This window comes from Ctenopharyngodon idella, chromosome 21, assembly GCF_019924925.1.
Source record: "Ctenopharyngodon idella isolate HZGC_01 chromosome 21, HZGC01, whole genome shotgun sequence".
Taxonomy (NCBI): Eukaryota; Metazoa; Chordata; class Actinopteri; order Cypriniformes; family Xenocyprididae; genus Ctenopharyngodon; species Ctenopharyngodon idella.
This window is the reverse complement of record NC_067240.1, coordinates 16,492,875-16,510,346: the sequence shown is the minus strand read 5'-3', so window position 1 is coordinate 16,510,346 and position 17,472 is coordinate 16,492,875. Positions and strand designations below refer to the sequence as shown.

Below are 17,472 nucleotides of genomic sequence, written 5' to 3'. Positions count from 1 at the left end.
ATAAAGTTCAACTCAAAAACAACATTAGATAAGAAAGGGACCGTGATGCCTAAAAGTGGAGGTTCTTGGTCAGGTTTGTGGTCCCAAATGAGTAACTTGACCTAGAAAAGTTTGAGGTGTGAAAAGGTAGAGGACATGAGGAGAAAATAACTCATTCATCAGTAATATTTTAAGTATATATGTTTTCCCTCTTAGATTTACATTTAATCATTTAGCAAATGCCCTTAACCAAAACGACTTAGAAATTATATAAACTGTACAAATATCTTTGTGAAGAGTTGAAGAGCCTTTAGTTTGTGGTGATTAGGTCTGTTCTCTCAGACCTCACACACACACACACTTGAGACAACTTCCCTCATCACTCAAAGCACTGAGCCGATCGCAGTAGGGGTTCGTAAATCTGTAATGAGTTAAAATAGCCAGGTGAGACAGCTCTCTGTATGCATAATGAATAGCTCTAAATAAAGAAGCCATCAGTAGAGACACCTGATATCATGCTACGCTGGAGACAATGAGAGCTGCTCCATTTTATGGCGGTAGATTTTAATAATTCAACCATGTCTCCGTTACATCTCATTATGCTGGCAACACTTATGAAAATAAACGAGGGAAGCCCATGTGAAGTAACACAATGACAACAAAGATGAATTGCTCCACTTAATTTATTGTCCACAGCTTTCATTTTCAAGCATCTTCTTCCCCCCCCCCATTACATAGAAGAAACAATCATTTAAGATTGACTCTAGGACACGTGAACATTTTTCATGTGCAGAATTCCACATTTGAAAAACTAAAAAAAAAATATATAAAAAAAGGTTTAAATTAAAATGACGTTTCTTTCTATGGAATGTATGCTATGTAACAGAAAAACTACCAGCTTAGAGTTGTTTAGTAGTCATGCAGTGCATGTGATGCATTTAACAGTACAATCTGATGCTGTATGCCAGTGTTTATGTACTAAAAATGACATATTGTAACAAAGGCCAAATCCATGTCCTCTAACTACGAATTTAAAGTGTGCCTTTAGGATTTGTAAGGAAACTTCAGCATTACACCCTGTTCTGGCTTCACCTTTAGTTCTGAAAGTTTAAGCTCTTTATCATTATCTTTATCATCAGTACTAAACACTACTGTAGCATATTCAGGAATCTCAGCATGCTTCAGCTGAAAAGTGACCGTTTCATTTGAGTGCCAGTTGAGTGCAATGAGGTAGCGTTCATTCTGGTCCCACTTTCGCACATAGGCCATGGCGAAGGTCGAGCTGAACAAAGGCAAGTATTCTCCATGCTGCAGAGAGCGCTCCTTCGATCTTTTTTCACTCACAGTCTTGAAGAACGAACGGAAAGTGCTCATTTCTTCCAGCTTGTTCTGTAAAGCAAACAATGAAAATTTTACTAAAACTGCCAGACACAATATTGAATGTTGTAACTCTGGAGATTTGTGCACAAGCTCCTTACCTTCGGAATCGTGGTGGTGTCAGAGAAGTTCCACACCATGTTTGGGTTTTTGGGAAACTAAATGGAAGGATAACGCAACATTTTAGGATCTGCTCTTGGAAAACACTTGGACCTGCTGCCTACTCTTGATAAAAATGTTCATTTGACTTACCTCATCTTCCAGTCCAATCTCATCCCCATAATTAAACACTGGTGTGCCTGGCAGGGTGAGCAGCAGCAGTTGACTCAACTTGACTTTGGCAACCCCCACTATTGAAGCCAGGTGTCCAGCAATACGCCCACCAATGTTCCAAGCCAACCGGGTCTGATTGTAAGTGGAATACAAGTGATCAACGGAATGGGCAACTTCCAGAGCAGATCTGTTCCTTAGAGCACCAGTGAGGAGCAGGTCAACACCAGTTGTGTTCAACACAGCAGCTATGTCTTCAGGAGAGGATTTCTCTGTAACCCCAATTAAGACCCTAGAAGGAAAAAAGTCAGTAAGGTTGAAGTTATTTAATAATAAAAAAAAAAAGTATCAAATGGAGCAATTTGGTTGGCAACACAACTTCACACAAATAAACAGCCCACTAGTTGCTACCAACTACCACAAGGTGGCTCCTTTACTTCACAAGGAGAATGTATGAGTACATTCATGAAGACTTAAGAAAAATCAACTGTGGAGTGCTCACTTTTTAGTTTTTCCATCGGATTCTGTCCGATTGTGGAAAAGGCCTTCTACATCCCTCCAAAGGGGTGCAGTGGAAACCTTCTCGACACCGTAGAAGAGGAACCCATCAACACCTTTTTCTAGCCAGTGCCTCAGAGCAGGCTGCAAAGACAAGGATCATAATTTTTACTCTGGAAACTCAAGTACAGAACAACATAAAATTATTGGGCAAAGAAGTTATCCAGATCTTTTTGCTCACAGTCATACCTCAAGTTCCAACGTGCTGACAGCATCACCGGCAAACCAGGGCTCTACTCCTTTATAGTTAGGGGTAAGGTCCAAAACAACAGAGATACCTAGGAGTGATCACAAACATTTAATTGAAGAGGAGTGAAAACAAGAAACTACATCTGATATTTGCCTTTTTTTTGTGTGTGTGTGTGTGTTAAACCAAAATGTCCCCAGAAAGAGGGCAATATGTCCTTACTTTTTTTACTTATAAATTTTCACATTTGTTTTATTTTTGTAATGTGTTTTTGTAAAGTCATAATTTTGTTATAATACCATTTTGTATTTAAAATGCTTACCATTTACTATTTTTTTATAGTATGATTTTCTTGTGTGTGTGAGTGAATTGTTTTTAAACCAGTTTAGTAATTATTTCAAACATTATTGATAATTATTACAAAAAGTATTTGGAACCCACAACAAAAACTTGTCCCTATTTATTAATTAGATTTAGATAATAAATGAGATTTCAATTATGTTTTGACCACTAATTTACTAATGTCCCGGTATTACAATTTAAAATAACGATTTTCTATTTTAATATATTTTAAAATGTAATTTATTCCTGTGATGATAAAGCTGAATTTTTAGAAGCCAGTGTTCAGCATCACATGATCCTTCAGAAATCACTCGAATATGCCGATTTGGTGCTAAAGAAACATCTTTAACTTATTATCAATGCTGAAAAACAGTTAATTTTTGTAGAAACAGATACATTTCAGGATTCTTTAATAAATAGTAAAGGTTATTTAATAAATAGTAAATTATTATATGCACTAATAAAATTATGGTGTCAGAATAAAGTCCTTTAAAAATAAAAACCATCAAGATACAATACATAGCAAATACTACATTTTATAGTATTTTATAGTACAGTCAACTCTAGCTCACCTCTTCTGTGTGCCGCCTGGATTAGTTTTGTAAACTGATCCGCATTACCAGCCTCTTTGGAAATCTCAGTCAAGTTCAGATCCTCGGGCTTGTCGGCACTGGACACATGGATCGGGCCTATGATAAAACCCTTCACCTTCACCTCATCCATCGTCTGAACCTTTTCAGTCAAACCTGAGGGAAAAAGAAAATAAACATGAGAGATTCAGATCACAGACCACATCCATGTTAATACTAACTTCACTGTACCTAACATTATTCATTAAAAGATATGCATTTAAAGAAGATCTGCAATCCGTACTTTAAAATCAGTTATGATATTCCCTTAATATAGTTCGCAGACTGATATATGAGCTGAGCAAACAGAATGGCATGCAAGTGAATGAGGGAGGAAATAAGATTTGTCGATTCAGCAGCACAAGGAAAGAGTAATTATGCATTTAAACATGTTCAGAGACTGAAATCCGCCTTGAATACCTAAACTGACCCAACCCTGCAATCCATTAACACTCCCTCCATCCCATAAGATCCATTTCAGTTGAATGGGTGTTGGCCCATGGAGCGGTCTGTCTTTACCTTCCAGGTTTGAAGCAAAGGCTTTCACGTCTCCAATCTGGTACAGTGGTCCATAGTTCCACCAGTTCATCTCAGGAAGGGGCTTGCATCGAGGAGCTTGAATAATGATGGCAATAGCGCCAGCCAGCATGCCCAGCCAACCAAGCCAGAACAGAATCAGAAGTGCCCAACGAACTTTAACCCACCTATTCAAGAATAGACAACAGTGATTAAATCATCCGAGTACCTGCAAACTGCAAAATCAACACCAAGATCTAACTTAAAGTAAATGAGGTTTAACCATGGTGCGTGTCATACCCTGGTGTTCCGGCTACTTTCATGAGTTCTTCTTTGGATAACCCAGTGAATTTAGTCTCCTCATCTGGAATCTTCACCTTCACAATGCCATTCTTCTCACTTACAGGCGAGATGGCATAATTATTTCCAGCCTCTCCCTCGGTCATGGGCTGCTTCTCCTGCTCCACCTCATTTAGCTCCACATCTTTCATATCCACTTCAGTACTGTTGCTCATTTTGTCAGTTTATGTTGAATGTCCTGGAATTAAAATGCAATTACATTAGCAGCAAGCACATCACTGTCCTCACGGCACCATGTTGAGGAAGCACATGTTTGACGTCATGGGCATGACACGTTGCCGCATTCAGGCAAGACACGCTGAAGGTTGCATCACCTAACCAATTCACGCGGAGAATGGACAAAAAACGATTTATGACAGATGTACTAATACCCGAATGACACGATTTCACCAAGGCTTTTTGGCAGTCTAGACAGATTTGGGCTCTGTTAGAAAAAAAACAACAGTTAATCCAGATTAAGCCTCCAGTGACCGTAGACATAGCAACCAAATGCCGGGTGCCAGATCAGCATATCTACACTCATCGAATTTATTCAAATTATATATAATATATAATATATATATATATATATATATATATATATATAAAATATATAAATGACGTATGGCTAAATATTGTTTTTGTGAGCTTTAATTAAATATAACATTATCGATTCGCTCAAAACAGTAGTTTTCAAAGGAAACTCCATTGCTGATGGTAGCGTGACATTTTGAAAACCGGATTGGTCCAGTTCTGTTTGCGCCTGACCGTTCACGGACTCATTCAGCCTCAATTAACACCGGTTAGTGAATAATAAACAGTTTAAATCAGAAACATACCAACGTTATAGTTCTTTTAAATGTGAATAAACAATAATGTGTGGCTCGTAGTACTCGCAAATATCAAGGACGCTGGCAAATGTAGGAACTACGCAAAAATAATTGGAACAAGAACAGATCTTACCAGCTGTACTAGAGTACTGATGAAATCTTCGTTTAAACCGTCTGTAATAAATAGGGAATATCCAGTTGATGTTCGCTGGTATCTTTTGTGTCTGTATTCACAGTGATGCTCAAGCTTTTTATAAGGCAAAGAGTCTGAGTCGCAATTTTCTCCGCCCACTTTTAAGGGGGAACAGCACAAAAGCTGATTTCAGACGGGTGATAGCCTACAATATTTTCACGAATCAATTTTAAACAATTCGTTTCAAAGAAACCTGTTCCTTCGCATAATGATAATACTGACATATAATGGGACCGAAAACATATTTCCAGTATGTTTTATTTATATTTTCTGCTACATTTTTGCTTTTTAAGTCGGTTAAAGTAATTTAATTTTCTTTACATCAGTCAGATCTTCTATTTACCTCTAAAGATCCTACTCAAAATAATGATTCACTTACGAATCGATTCGTCCACGGTGTGAATCGAGTGCAACAGGCACATCAAAGCTGAAGCAGTCAGTTATTATTGTTGTCAGTTATACATTTTTTGAGACTCATAAATGTAGTATTATATCTGTGTCATGTATAGAGAAAGCAAACCAATTAATTCAACAATGCTCAACTTGTTGTTTCTGTAGGGGGATGTTAACCTGCATTTCAGGCAGAAAATCCAGTTTTGTAGCATTTTAGATAGTCCACCTTAAAGGACCCTGTCATTACTACCTAATTCTTTCTCCTCCCTGTTGTTTTCGTGACTGTACAAGACCTCCATAAACATGTTAGGGGGTTGAAGGTGTTGAGTTTCTTTCCAAGAAAGTTCTTAAAAACAGCATAATACATTGTAAACAGGAATCTCAATGTACAGTTCAGTCAGTTCTTCAGTGCTCTTATCGGTCCTCGAAGTCTACCGCTTACCCAAATTGTTCTATAACCATGCTGTATTTATAATAGGTTTCATATGTATAGTGTAGCCTAATTTGTTTGTTGTTTAATGTATTATAAAATAAGACCACTAAGTGAAAAAATGCTCAAAATATTCAATGTGGGTAAATATACTGGTAATATTCAACAAAAGATTTGCTCAACCTTTACCCTAAATATGTGCTTTGTTCATTTAAGCAGCTAAGCCAGATTAAATGCAATAAGCTCTTATTTGAATTTACAATAGACAGAGTACAGTAAAAATGCTTCATCAGTTTATGAATTGATGAACCAGCAAAAGAAATACAAGAGCACAGATTCAAAAAAAATTCTAAATGTATAAAACCCTCATGGTTTTAAAGTCTTTAATAACTTCTGTTGTCCTTATTTGCTTGTCTTTTGTGCTCCTATAGTGATAAAAAAAAAAGCCCATTCAATGCAGTACAGACCTATGCTTCAGAAAAACATTCAAAACTTACAGAGGACTGTGCTTCCATGTGTCTCCTAGCACCCATCAGGAAAACTGAAATATGATCTAACAGCAGGGACTTAACCACCTAGACATTGAGGTCAACACGTGCTGCTATTTTGATAAGAGAATGTATATTATTTGACTACAACTTTGCCTAACATGAGTATGGGTTAACATATTATTTTTGTAGAAACACAAAGGTATATTGTGTAATTGTCTGGACATTTGTGGAGCACTATATGTACAACACAAACTTCTATAGCACGTGTTTTTTTTTTGTTTTTTCAAATAGGGAGACATAAGTGAGCATAAGTTAAAACGATTTCAGAATGAAGCCCCTCCCTCCAGTCTCAGATATCATGTAAACACATCAGAGCACATTGTGTCCAATGCTCATTAAAGACACATGGTTCTGACCTGTGGCTTACAAGCAGGAACAAAAGTTTTCTTCCATTTGGTTTGCCGAGAAACTGTGGTTTCTTATCAAGAATACATCAAGAATACAATACATGTTAATGAAATCAGAGAAGATGTGAGAGTAGTAAAAACTTGAGAACAAAAGACCATAAGTGCTCATTTGCGCTGTCCTTGATCATCTCTCCAGAAATCAATCAAGCATGCTGGAAGGGACTAAGCCAATCAACATTACACAAACCACTGAGTAAACAGAAGTGAAAAGAAAAAAAATCATTCATTTAAACAAAACTAAATCAAACCAAGTGGTTTGTGGTGCAGTTAGGGGTTTAGCAACCTTTTCATATGCCAAGACACTTTTTGACCATGCCAGTCAGCATGCTGAGCCCTCTTTCCATTCCAGGCTAGTAGCCTATTCGCAGCACCAATTCTTGGACTGGAGCCTGGGAGATGACATAGCTTCATGATCATATCATGATGGTTACGCATGATCAGCATGAGACATCTGAAATATTCTCCCCAAAATGTGCTCTTGAGGTATCCTTACAAGTAATTCATTAGTACTGGTAAACAAAAAATGATTAGATGTAGGCATATTAACCAAATAAAAAAACATAAAAATTGTTCACCAACTCTGATTTGTGCAACTGACGAAATGATTGGTGTAAATCAACAACTGTTTTTTCACACATTTCTTCATGGCATAAAAATTCATTTGTCAGCGCTGTTGTTGGAAGTGTTTTTTAATGTATCTCTGCCCCCTGGTGTTCATGTGAGAAGTGTGTTCTCTTCCAGACCTTGCCCGTTTTTGCAGACAATCTGTACTGATTTAATTTATACACTTAAGCATGATACTCAAATGAAAATCTTCAGAGACCCCATTGCTTTAATTAAGGATTTAAGAATAATATATGCTGATATTATGTAGAATTTTAATTATTTATAAAAAAAAAAATGATGTTCAAATAATCCTACCTTTCTTATTAATATAATTGTTTGTAATCCAATACTACAACCCGAATTCTGGAAAAATTGGGAAAGGTATAAGGTATATAAAGGTTTTAGAGCAACATATGCTCCCCTCCAGGCGACGTCTATTTTAGGGAAGGCCTTGTGTATTTCAGCAGGACAATGCAAAACCACATACTGCAGCTATTACAACAGCATGGCTTCGTCGTAGAAGAGTCCGGGTGCTGAATTGGCCTGTCTGCAGTTCAGATCTTTCACCTATAGAGAAAAATACATCAAAGACGACCACAAACTCTTCAGCAGCTGGAAACCTATATCAGGCAAGAATGGGACCAAATTCCAACACCAAAACTCCAGAAACTCATAACCTCGATGCCCAGACGTCTTCACACTGTTTTGAAAAGAAGAGAAGATGCTACACCATGGTAAACATGCCCTCGTCCCAACTATTTTGAGACCTGTAGCAGGCATCAAATTTGAAATGAGCTCATTTTGTGCATAAAATTGTAACATTTCTCAGTTTAAACATTTGTTATGTTATCTATGTTCTATTGTGAATAGAATATTGGCTCATGTGATTTGAAAGTCTTTTAGTTTTCATTTTATTCAAATTTAAAAACGTCCCAACATTTCCGGAATTCGGGTTGTAATCCAATACTATATACTTAAGCCCTATTTTATGTGATTTATTTAAAAAAAACAAAAAAAAAAAAACAGGCAAGGCAGGTAATACACCATGTGCAAATTCTTAAAATATATTTGTGCTTTATTATGTTTTGTGCAATGTGAAGTCAAGTTCTCCAAAAGATTACAAGATAAGCAGTACTTTTATATTAATGTCATTTGTAGTGAAATTAGATTTTTGGCAAATGCTCCAAAATGCTGAGAATAATCTGTGCGATAATAAAATAGAAATATACTGCAAAGTTAAGTTTTTTTTTTTCAAAATTCGAGGGGGGAAAAACCCAGTTTAAACCAGGTAAACTGGGATTTAGACACTTTCAGCTTGTCCAAAACAAAAAAGACTGATTTTTTTGTTAATAGTTTTTAACAAATTTGAATAATAATAAAAATAATAATATTCCTTCAATGTTTGTGATATTGTTTACAGTCTGTTTCCAATAAATAGCCGGAGCCACCAGGGGTCGGTGTCTCTTTAAATAGGAGCATCGTAAGAGCGGAAGTGGCGATGTTCGTCCTAAAGGCGGGATCAGGAAGCAGCGCTGCGTGGGTTATTTTGGGCGCATTGAGTCTGTGAATAGCGCGGCGTCTGCGGATGAGGATCGAAATTTCTCGATGAAAGTGTCCAGGTATGATATGAAATATGGTGTATTTTAAGTTGCGGCTGCAAGTTCCTTTATGGATACTGTTGTGTTTGCCACTTAAGTTGTATTATTTTTAATTGAATGGAGAATGGCGTGTCAGCTGTCGTTGTTTGGCGCTGAACGCGAAGAAATGAGGCGGGACCCCAAAACGTGTAAATTAAGAGAACTCACTCTTATAAACTGCTTATTGTCATCATAATCATGTATTAGTTTGGCTATTATCTTCCCGTTGTATTATTGGTTTTGTTATGATTATTTCCTTGTGATCGTGTAGTTTTCACTTTCCTTTTCCCAGTAGTTCAGTAGCTTACCTTCACTTTACATTCTCGGTGTTCGGTATATAATACATGCGGGTTTTATGAAATGCTCATATATAGTCTGTGTGGTAGGAGATCCGCTTGTTTGTCAATAATGCATATTTATTTCGAGGGTATAGCTGAAACTTATAACAAAGTATGATATCTGAAGTTTTTTTTTTTTTTTTTTCGTTATTTGTTTGTTTTTTAATACGTTCAGTGTGTAGTATTTTCTTTTAACTTGTAGTATTAAGAAATCATGACTTTTAATACAAGATCTTGTTTCTCCTCTTTAAGCCATTGAATAGAGTCAACTTGAATTCCTGCAACCCTCTCTTAATACAAAACAACAATGTCGTCAACATCACAAAAACACAAGGACTTTGTGGCAGAGCCCATGGGGGAGAAGTCTGTGAATGCACTAGCAGGAATTGGGGAAGTTCTAGGAAAGAGATTGGAAGAGAAGGGCTTTGACAAGGTGAGATTTACCAAGATGTTTCATATATACTGAAGTCAGCCCTTTGATCATGAAACTGACACTTTTCTTTCACTTTCATGTTTCTTCCTACAGGCATATGTTGTCCTAGGACAGTTTCTGGTACTGAGGAAAGATGAGGAGTTGTTTCGGGAATGGTTGAAAGATACATGTGGAGCCAACACCAAACAGCAAGGCGACTGTTATGGCTGTCTGCGAGAGTGGTGTGACTCTTTCCTGTAGTTGACTCTAAAGTTGTTGTATCTTCATCCCCCCCCCATGTATACTGAATACATTTACCTCACACTATCAATTAGACTTTTTTGACATTTATTTTTGGATGTATTAATATTAACTCTTAGCCCAGAATTGTAGAAGCACTAGAAGGTCTCTAGATGGGTACACTTGTTAAATTATCACTGCTTCTTCTTTTTTCAAACATCATTCACACTGGATCTTTAGTTTTCGTGGAATGATACAAATTATCCAAAAATCCACTCATCATATGCAGTTCGATCCCAGACTGTACATATGTGCATACACCAGTAGTGCAAATACACATTTGCAGGGCACAACACAGATTTCACTTTGTTTATGATGCCATTTGCAGGTTTTAACTGGCAATGTGCCGCACTGCTATTAAGCTTTTTAAGGTTTGTGAACTTGTCACTGTTCTCTATATGTATTCTCCAAAGGATCCCATGCTGTGATATTGCCATATGGTTTTATGCTCCCCAACCCTTAAATTGCCTTAATAAAAATATGGATTTGTTTTAACTGTGCATGTGTACCTGAAGATGTGTGGGCTGATTCATTCTGTGTAGTGTAGCCACTTAACTCATCTTTGTTGACATCTGCTGCTTTCAGATGTTTAAAATGATATCTGAATGAAACATTGATAAATGTTCTTATGGCTCCAAGGCCATTTTTGAGCCTTTGTGTTTTGCATATTAGTTCTTTTGTAATAAAATCTCAAAAGTAATAACTGGCAGTGGCAGGGTGTGTTGTGAGTGTGTGGAATGAAAGACATTTAAATCCATCTCAACATGCTGTTACAAAAGTGGAATTATCTGTTTATGCTCAATAAGAGATTTATTTAACTTTAGAGTTTTAAAAATCACTGTTCAAACATTTTGTCGGCGAGTTTCTTTTAAGCGTTCTTGCAAGTTTCTTGTGCTCACCAAGGCTGTATTTATTTGACCTAAACTACAGTATAAAGAAATATTACAATTTAAAATAACTTATTTTTGAATAATGTATTTAATTTTTTTTTTTTTTTTTTGTAATGGCAAAGCTGAATTTTCAGCATTATTCCAGTCTTCAGTGTCACATGATCCTTCAGAAATCATTCTGATAGCTGATTTAGTGCTCTAGAAAAATTTCTTATCAAATTTGAAAACAGTTGTGCTTCTTAATATTTTTGTGGAAACCATATTCTTTACTGTCACTTTTGATTTTTCATTTAAATGTCATAGCAGAAAAGTAATAATTTCTTTAAATTATTACTTTTCAACTGTAGTGTACTCATTTTTCTCCTAAATCTCAATAAGCTATACACATAAGTGTGATGTGTTTAAAAGTTTTATTCATTCCCTCATTGGATTCTGCAGTATTTTAATTCATTATCACAAGTTTTTGACAGATGTTCTCTTGACATTTTTCTTCAACAGTTCATCTTTTGAGCTAATTTCCAACTCTTAGAGACTAGATACCACTTGTTTAAGTGGCCAGGAAAAATTCAATTGTTTTTAGGGCATAAATATCATTTTACAAACCCCTTTAGGAGTGCTATGTACTGGTGGTATTATTGTGTAGGTATTCGCATCCGCACTTTCTCACAATGATCTAAACTTTAAAAGTTCTACCAATTACAGGGTTAGTTCACCCAAAAATGAAAATTCTGTCGTTAATCACTCACCCTCATGCCGTTCCACACCCGTAAGACCTTCGTTCATCTTCGGAACACAAATGAAGATATTTTTATGAAATCTGAGAGCTCTCGGTCTCCTCCATAGACAGCAATTTAACTACCATTTTCAAGGCCCAGAAAGGTACTAAAGACATTGTTAATATAGTCCACGTGACTACAGTGGTTCAACCTTAATGTTATGAAGTGATGAAAATACTTTTTTGCAGCAAAACAAACATAATGACTTTATTCAACAATTTCTTCTCTTCTGTGTCATTCCTGGAAAAGCTGAACGTAAACAGCGTAGGAGAATTATACATTGAAAGTGGTGGTTAAATTGCTATTTATGGAGGAGTCAGAGAGTCTTACGGGTGTAGAATGACATGAGGGTGAGTAATTAATGACAGAATTTTCATTTTTAGGTGAACTAACCCTTTAACCAGAAATGTCTACCAGTATACATTGCCAGCTCAAACAAAACATTAAAAAAATCAAAATATACATACAGAATTTGTTAATCACCATAGTATGCTATGTGAAGAACTCAACAAATGTTTCGAATATAATAAAATTTTAAATAATTGAAATATCCAGACCCACACCTATTTCCTTTTGCTTGATTAAAAAACTGTGTGCTTGCATATGTGTGTATCAGTGTGTCATTTGATCTGATCAATTTGCATTGATCTTTATGTTATTTTGTCCCCTTGAAAGGAACAGGGTTTCTCAAAAAAACAGAAGAATAAAAATATCTTCAAGAACATGATTTTGTAAATATTTGTCACTGTCAGTTGCTGAAATTTAAAAACCACATTGAATTTATTGAACCTTAATTTGGGATTTATTTTGCTGTGTCGTGTCTCGTCGAGTGTTGTGTTGTGTGATGTGCGTACACAAATGATCATTATTATTTAAATGAGACTAATCCTGCCCTTCCTGTGTCCTGCTCAGAGGAGAGCACAGAAGAACTTTTTCTCCCTGAACGGGTTTTCTGAAGTGGGCACAGGGGTGATGAGAGGGTCCTCGCATGCATGGGCATCACAGTAGGCCATCAAGTCTGCCGCTGCTTTAGACACCTAAGAATGCAGGATAGATTGTCAGTGCCGCATTTAAAAGCTCGGACAGCTATTGATTTTCAGGCAAGAGACCCTAGGTGAATAGGGTAAACATTTTAACTAACTGAAATTACCATAATTCCCCAGTTGATCAATCACAGTACATTAAGACAACTGAAGTGAGTGACGTGACGTGTAGCCAAGTATGGTGTCCCATACTCAGAATATGTGCTCTGCATTTCACCCATCCAAGTGTACGCAAAGCAGTGAGTATTGAACACGCACACACCATGAACACACACCCGGAGCAGTGGGCAGCCATTTTTGCTGCGGCGGCCAGGGAGTGTTTGGGGGTTAGGTGCCTTGCTCAAGGGCACCTCAGTTGTGGGTAATGAGAAAGGAAGAGAGCACTGTTCATTCACTCCCTCACCTACATTTCTTGCCGGTACTGAGACTCAAACCCACGACCTTCGGGTTACAAGTCCGACTCCATAAGGTTACTCCAAAACCATTAGGCCACAACTGCCTCTTGTTTTGTATTACTAGTTTTATGAAATCCTCTGTTTAAATATGCAAATGAGGCATTATCTAATTAAATCCGCAATCATTTGTATACATTTTCAGAACAAATCTGAACATTTTATAAAGCCAAATTTAAAATTCATTCTAGTTTTATTTTGTCGACATATTGGGGTTAAAGGGTTAGTTCACCCAAAAAATTCTGTCATTAATTACTCACCCTCATGTCGTTCCACACCCGTAAGACCTTCGTTCATCTTCAGAACACAAATTAAGATATTTTTGATAAAATCTGATGGCTCAGTGAGGCCTCCATTTCCAGCAAGATAATTTAGACTTTCAAATGCCCAGAAAGGTACTAAAGATATATTTAAAACAGTTCATGTGACTACAGTGGTTCAATCTTAATGTTATGAAGCGAAAATACTTTTTGTGCAACAAAAAACAAAATAACGACTTTATTCAACAATATCTTGTGATATTGTACTTGTACCACTGTAGTCACATGAACTGTTTTAAATACATCTTTAGTAGCTTTCTGGGCATTTGAAAGTGTTAATTATCTTGCTGGGAATGGAGGCCTCACTGAGACATCGGATTTTATCAAAAATATCTTAATTTGTGTTCCGAAGATGAAGATGAACGAAGGTCTTACAGGTTTGGAACAACATGAGGGCATTTTCACTATGTTTTTAGGAAATAAAAATGTTATATAAAACAGGCGAATGATATATGAACAATCAATCTGCAATGTTGGGCGTAACGCGTTACAAGTAACGCAAGCTACGTAATCAGATTACTTTTTTAAGTAACTAAAGTAACACATTACTTTTAAATTTATAAGAAAATATAAGAAAGTTACTTTTTCAAATAAGTAGCGTTACTTATTACTTAAGTTACTTAATTTTCCTATTTGACTGACAGCTCTCTTGTCCCCATGTTGAGAGAAATCAGGAAGTGCAGAGGCATTGTGTGCACTGTGTGAACAGATGGTTATTGTAGTTCTAGACTAAATGTGAGCATGCATTTACTCATCTCACTTGAGCAAAAAACTTCAGTATTCCTTAAAATGAATAAAAACAGTGAAATGCAAACTCAGAACATTATGCAAACCTGCAACAATTAAATGTTAAATTACACATATATACTTTATGTATTTAATCTCAATTTATTAAACAATGTCTTTGCTGCTGACCTTTGATTATCTAATTTAACCATACTAATAAGCAAATATGACTTTAGAAAAATCACGTTTCATTTTTATTTTTATTACTGAAGTAAGAGTGTTGAACTTCTTCTGAAAACCAGAATGGCAGCACAGCTGAAAGGTTTGTTTGAGCTACACCCTCTACTGTACAGGCATTAATTTGCATTTCCTTCAGCCTGAGGCTTATTCATTTCATTTTTGGTGTGAAGGAGCCTTTACATTTGTCAAAAATAGAACTTTTTTTGTTTTGTTTTTAAAAAAACAAACAAGCAAGCCCAGCCCAGATAAGAAAAAGTAATGCAAACGTAACATAACACATTACTTTCCATAAATATAACTAAGTAATGCAATTAGTTGCTTTTTTTTAGGGCGTAGTAATGCAATATTGTGATGCATTTCTTTTAAAAGTATCTTTTCCCTCTGTAAAAACCTTCTGAATATAGAATACAGAACTGGAAGTTTTGGTGTATGTAAGTGCTATTGAAGTGGATATTTCTGGTTCAGTGCAGGTGAAAAAACTCATTTTGAGAAAACGGCCTTTGAAGATGCATTGTAAATTGGAATCTACAGACACAAATAAAGTTTATTAAAATAAATGCTTAAATGTGTATTATGGATGTTTTCTTTCCACTGTAGTCTGAAAGAAGACATGTTATGGAAGCAAAATATAGCCCAAAATCTCAGACCAGTGTATGAAAAAACAATGGTTTTGACCGCAGTGCCTTGCCTTAAGTAAGCTAAACATCTTTATTTTAAATTTTGATGATGAATAACTATTTAATACTTTAATAAATACAACTTGACACTTGACCTTCATTTCTCAGGTAAAACAGAACATTGTATGAGTGAAATGCAAGGTTGAGGTCAATGCTTAAAGACTGTTGAATGCTTCAAATTGTACTTGTAGGACACACTTTACCAGGGGGATTGTGGAAATAGGTCATACCTATTAACCTGATTCTAGATCTTTGATCACATCTGATACAAATTAGTCTGTTACGTACATGCTGGTATAATAAGGCGCATTTATAGGCATGCAGGATTACCACTGATCTGATTCTTGCTTGCCACATTTTCAACCCTCACCTTGATTCGACAAAAACTGGCTTCAATCTTCAGCTGTTCCACCAGCTTCCTAGCCTGACCGACGCTCATGGTGCTGTTCACAGGGGTGTCTCCTTTCATCCTGCCACATACACAAACAAGGCAAAATCTCTTAGAAACACAAAAATGCACATGAGGCATCTGTTTATTTTGTTTAAGAAGTTCATTATCCTATAAGCCAGCCAAGTATATTTTTGCCAGCCTAATCTGCTCACATACATGATGCTACTACTACTATTATAGAGAATTAGAGGGAAAATTATGTACAGATTCTGCGGTAATAAGGTTCCTTTAATATTAGTTGATGTTTTAACTAGTGAACAAAACATTTGTTACAGTATTTATTAATCCTTGTGTTAACATTATTTAAAAAAACAACAACTGTTCACTGTTCAGCTCAGGTTCATTAAATAATATTAACAGACACTATTAATAATGTATTAGGAAATGTTGAAATTAACATTAACTAAGATTAAAAAAATGATTTAGGAGTGTCATTGTTAGTTCATGTTGTTGTTATCTAATGTTAAACCTTACTGTAAAGTGTTACTGTTGATAGTGCACAGTCCCTCACTAATGGAAGCATCTTCCTGCGGTCCAGGACTCTCATACCTCTCCTTCACTTCCTGTCTTTCCTCCCTTGGTATCATTTACTACTGCTTTGCTAAAAGCTGCTGCCCTAGAAAACCAAAACCTCACCTTGGAAAGCAATGATCGGATAGCAACACATTTCATCATCCTGAAACCCTTCATTTCCAGGTGATGTTCAGAAATCGTTGTGTTTAAATAGATTCATAATCATATAAATATCAATATATCTATCTAAAATGGTCTGAGTAGCATCAATGATTTTGAAGAGGATTTCAGCAGTGTATTGGGGAATGCCGGCCCCATTTTGCACATAGGATGTGCTTGCAGGGATCCATCACCACATGGAATATACCATATTATTCTGAGCAATAGCACACAAAAACCAGCCGTTTTGAATATAATCTGATTGAACGTAAACATTTAGGCATATGTAGATATGGAAATCACATGTTGCAGACAGCAAAAAACAAACAACAAGAAAAAAACTAGGCCAGATACAGAAATGACAATCACAGATGCTCAAACAGATATCAGTAATCATTTGGAAGACCCTTAAATATGATGTGGAAAAAAATATGCAATGTGTTTAAATTTATCAAATGAAATTAAAGCAATGCCTTTAAAAGGATATAAAGAAGAATGGAGAGTGAATGGAAAGCAAGAAGCATAAAAAATACAACAGGGCTGTATTCGTCTATTTTTGTCATTCTGGGCCCTTTTTACCCTCTTTCCCCTCTCTTACCCTTGCTGAATTCCTCTTGTGGTGATATCTCGCCCTCCTCTTCTTTCTTATTCCTTCTCTCTCTCTCTCTCTCTATCTGCCTGTGTTGTTGCTTTCAGTGCAGCCGGACCGCACCCTCATAGACAGTGTGGATGCTACCCAGTTCTGTACAGTCCAGTGCACTGCAATTCTGCTACAATGAACACCAGTCTCTTGGTACATACATAAAACACCCCTCTGCAGTGAGTGGAATGTGCCAACCAGAAGGAGGGGGGCGCTATTGGAAGTGATTTATTCTGAGGGGCGGCTCATACCACCTTTCCAGCAGAATGGGGTGGAGGAAGGGGGAGGGAA

General features: G+C 36.4%; 3 protein-coding genes across 3 annotated transcripts; 1 reads left to right on the top strand and 2 right to left on the bottom strand.

The window, feature by feature from the left end:
- Positions 1-644: 644 nt before the first annotated feature.
- On the bottom strand, positions 645-5,331 carry slc3a2b (solute carrier family 3 member 2b). The gene is made up of 9 exons (XM_051878416.1): positions 5,161-5,331; positions 4,159-4,396; positions 3,862-4,046; positions 3,286-3,459; positions 2,374-2,462; positions 2,129-2,268; positions 1,609-1,918; positions 1,458-1,514; positions 645-1,368 (listed from the first exon to the last, which is right to left on the bottom strand). Exons 2-9 carry the CDS (start codon positions 4,371-4,373, stop codon positions 1,024-1,026), a joined length of 1,515 nt encoding a protein of 504 aa, XP_051734376.1. The 5' UTR covers positions 4,374-4,396; positions 5,161-5,331; the 3' UTR covers positions 645-1,023.
- A 3,729-nt stretch (positions 5,332-9,060) lies between these two features.
- Positions 9,061-10,794, top strand: banf1 (BAF nuclear assembly factor 1). The gene is made up of 3 exons (XM_051878419.1): positions 9,061-9,226; positions 9,835-10,015; positions 10,109-10,794. The coding sequence occupies exons 2-3, from the start codon at positions 9,890-9,892 to the stop codon at positions 10,253-10,255; spliced, it is 273 nt and encodes a 90-aa protein (XP_051734379.1). The 5' UTR covers positions 9,061-9,226; positions 9,835-9,889; the 3' UTR covers positions 10,256-10,794.
- A 783-nt stretch (positions 10,795-11,577) lies between these two features.
- Positions 11,578-17,318, bottom strand: gng3 (guanine nucleotide binding protein (G protein), gamma 3). Its single transcript, XM_051878420.1, has 3 exons — positions 17,140-17,318; positions 15,789-15,888; positions 11,578-12,997 (listed from the first exon to the last, which is right to left on the bottom strand). The coding sequence occupies exons 2-3, from the start codon at positions 15,885-15,887 to the stop codon at positions 12,869-12,871; spliced, it is 228 nt and encodes a 75-aa protein (XP_051734380.1). The 5' UTR covers position 15,888; positions 17,140-17,318; the 3' UTR covers positions 11,578-12,868.
- Positions 17,319-17,472: the final 154 nt, after the last annotated feature.

Bases quoted from the DNA above. Each gene is read 5' to 3' on its own strand.
- slc3a2b (XM_051878416.1), bottom strand. From the start codon at position 4,373: ATGAGCAACAGTACTGAAGTGGATATGAAAGATGTGGAGCTAAATGAG. The intron at 2,463-3,285 runs GTGAGCTAGAGT...GATCACTCCTAG, and splicing joins CCAGGCGGCACACAGAAGAG to GTATCTCTGTTGTTTTGGAC. The intron at 1,515-1,608 runs GTAAGTCAAATG...CCTTCCATTTAG, and splicing joins AGATTGGACTGGAAGATGAG to TTTCCCAAAAACCCAAACAT.
- banf1 (XM_051878419.1), top strand. From the start codon at position 9,890: ATGTCGTCAACATCACAAAAACACAAGGACTTTGTGGCAGAGCCCATG. The intron at 10,016-10,108 runs GTGAGATTTACC...TTCTTCCTACAG, and splicing joins AAGAGAAGGGCTTTGACAAG to GCATATGTTGTCCTAGGACA.
- gng3 (XM_051878420.1), bottom strand. From the start codon at position 15,887: ATGAAAGGAGACACCCCTGTGAACAGCACCATGAGCGTCGGTCAGGCT. The intron at 12,998-15,788 runs GTGAGGGTTGAA...CTGCATTCTTAG, and splicing joins CCAGTTTTTGTCGAATCAAG to GTGTCTAAAGCAGCGGCAGA.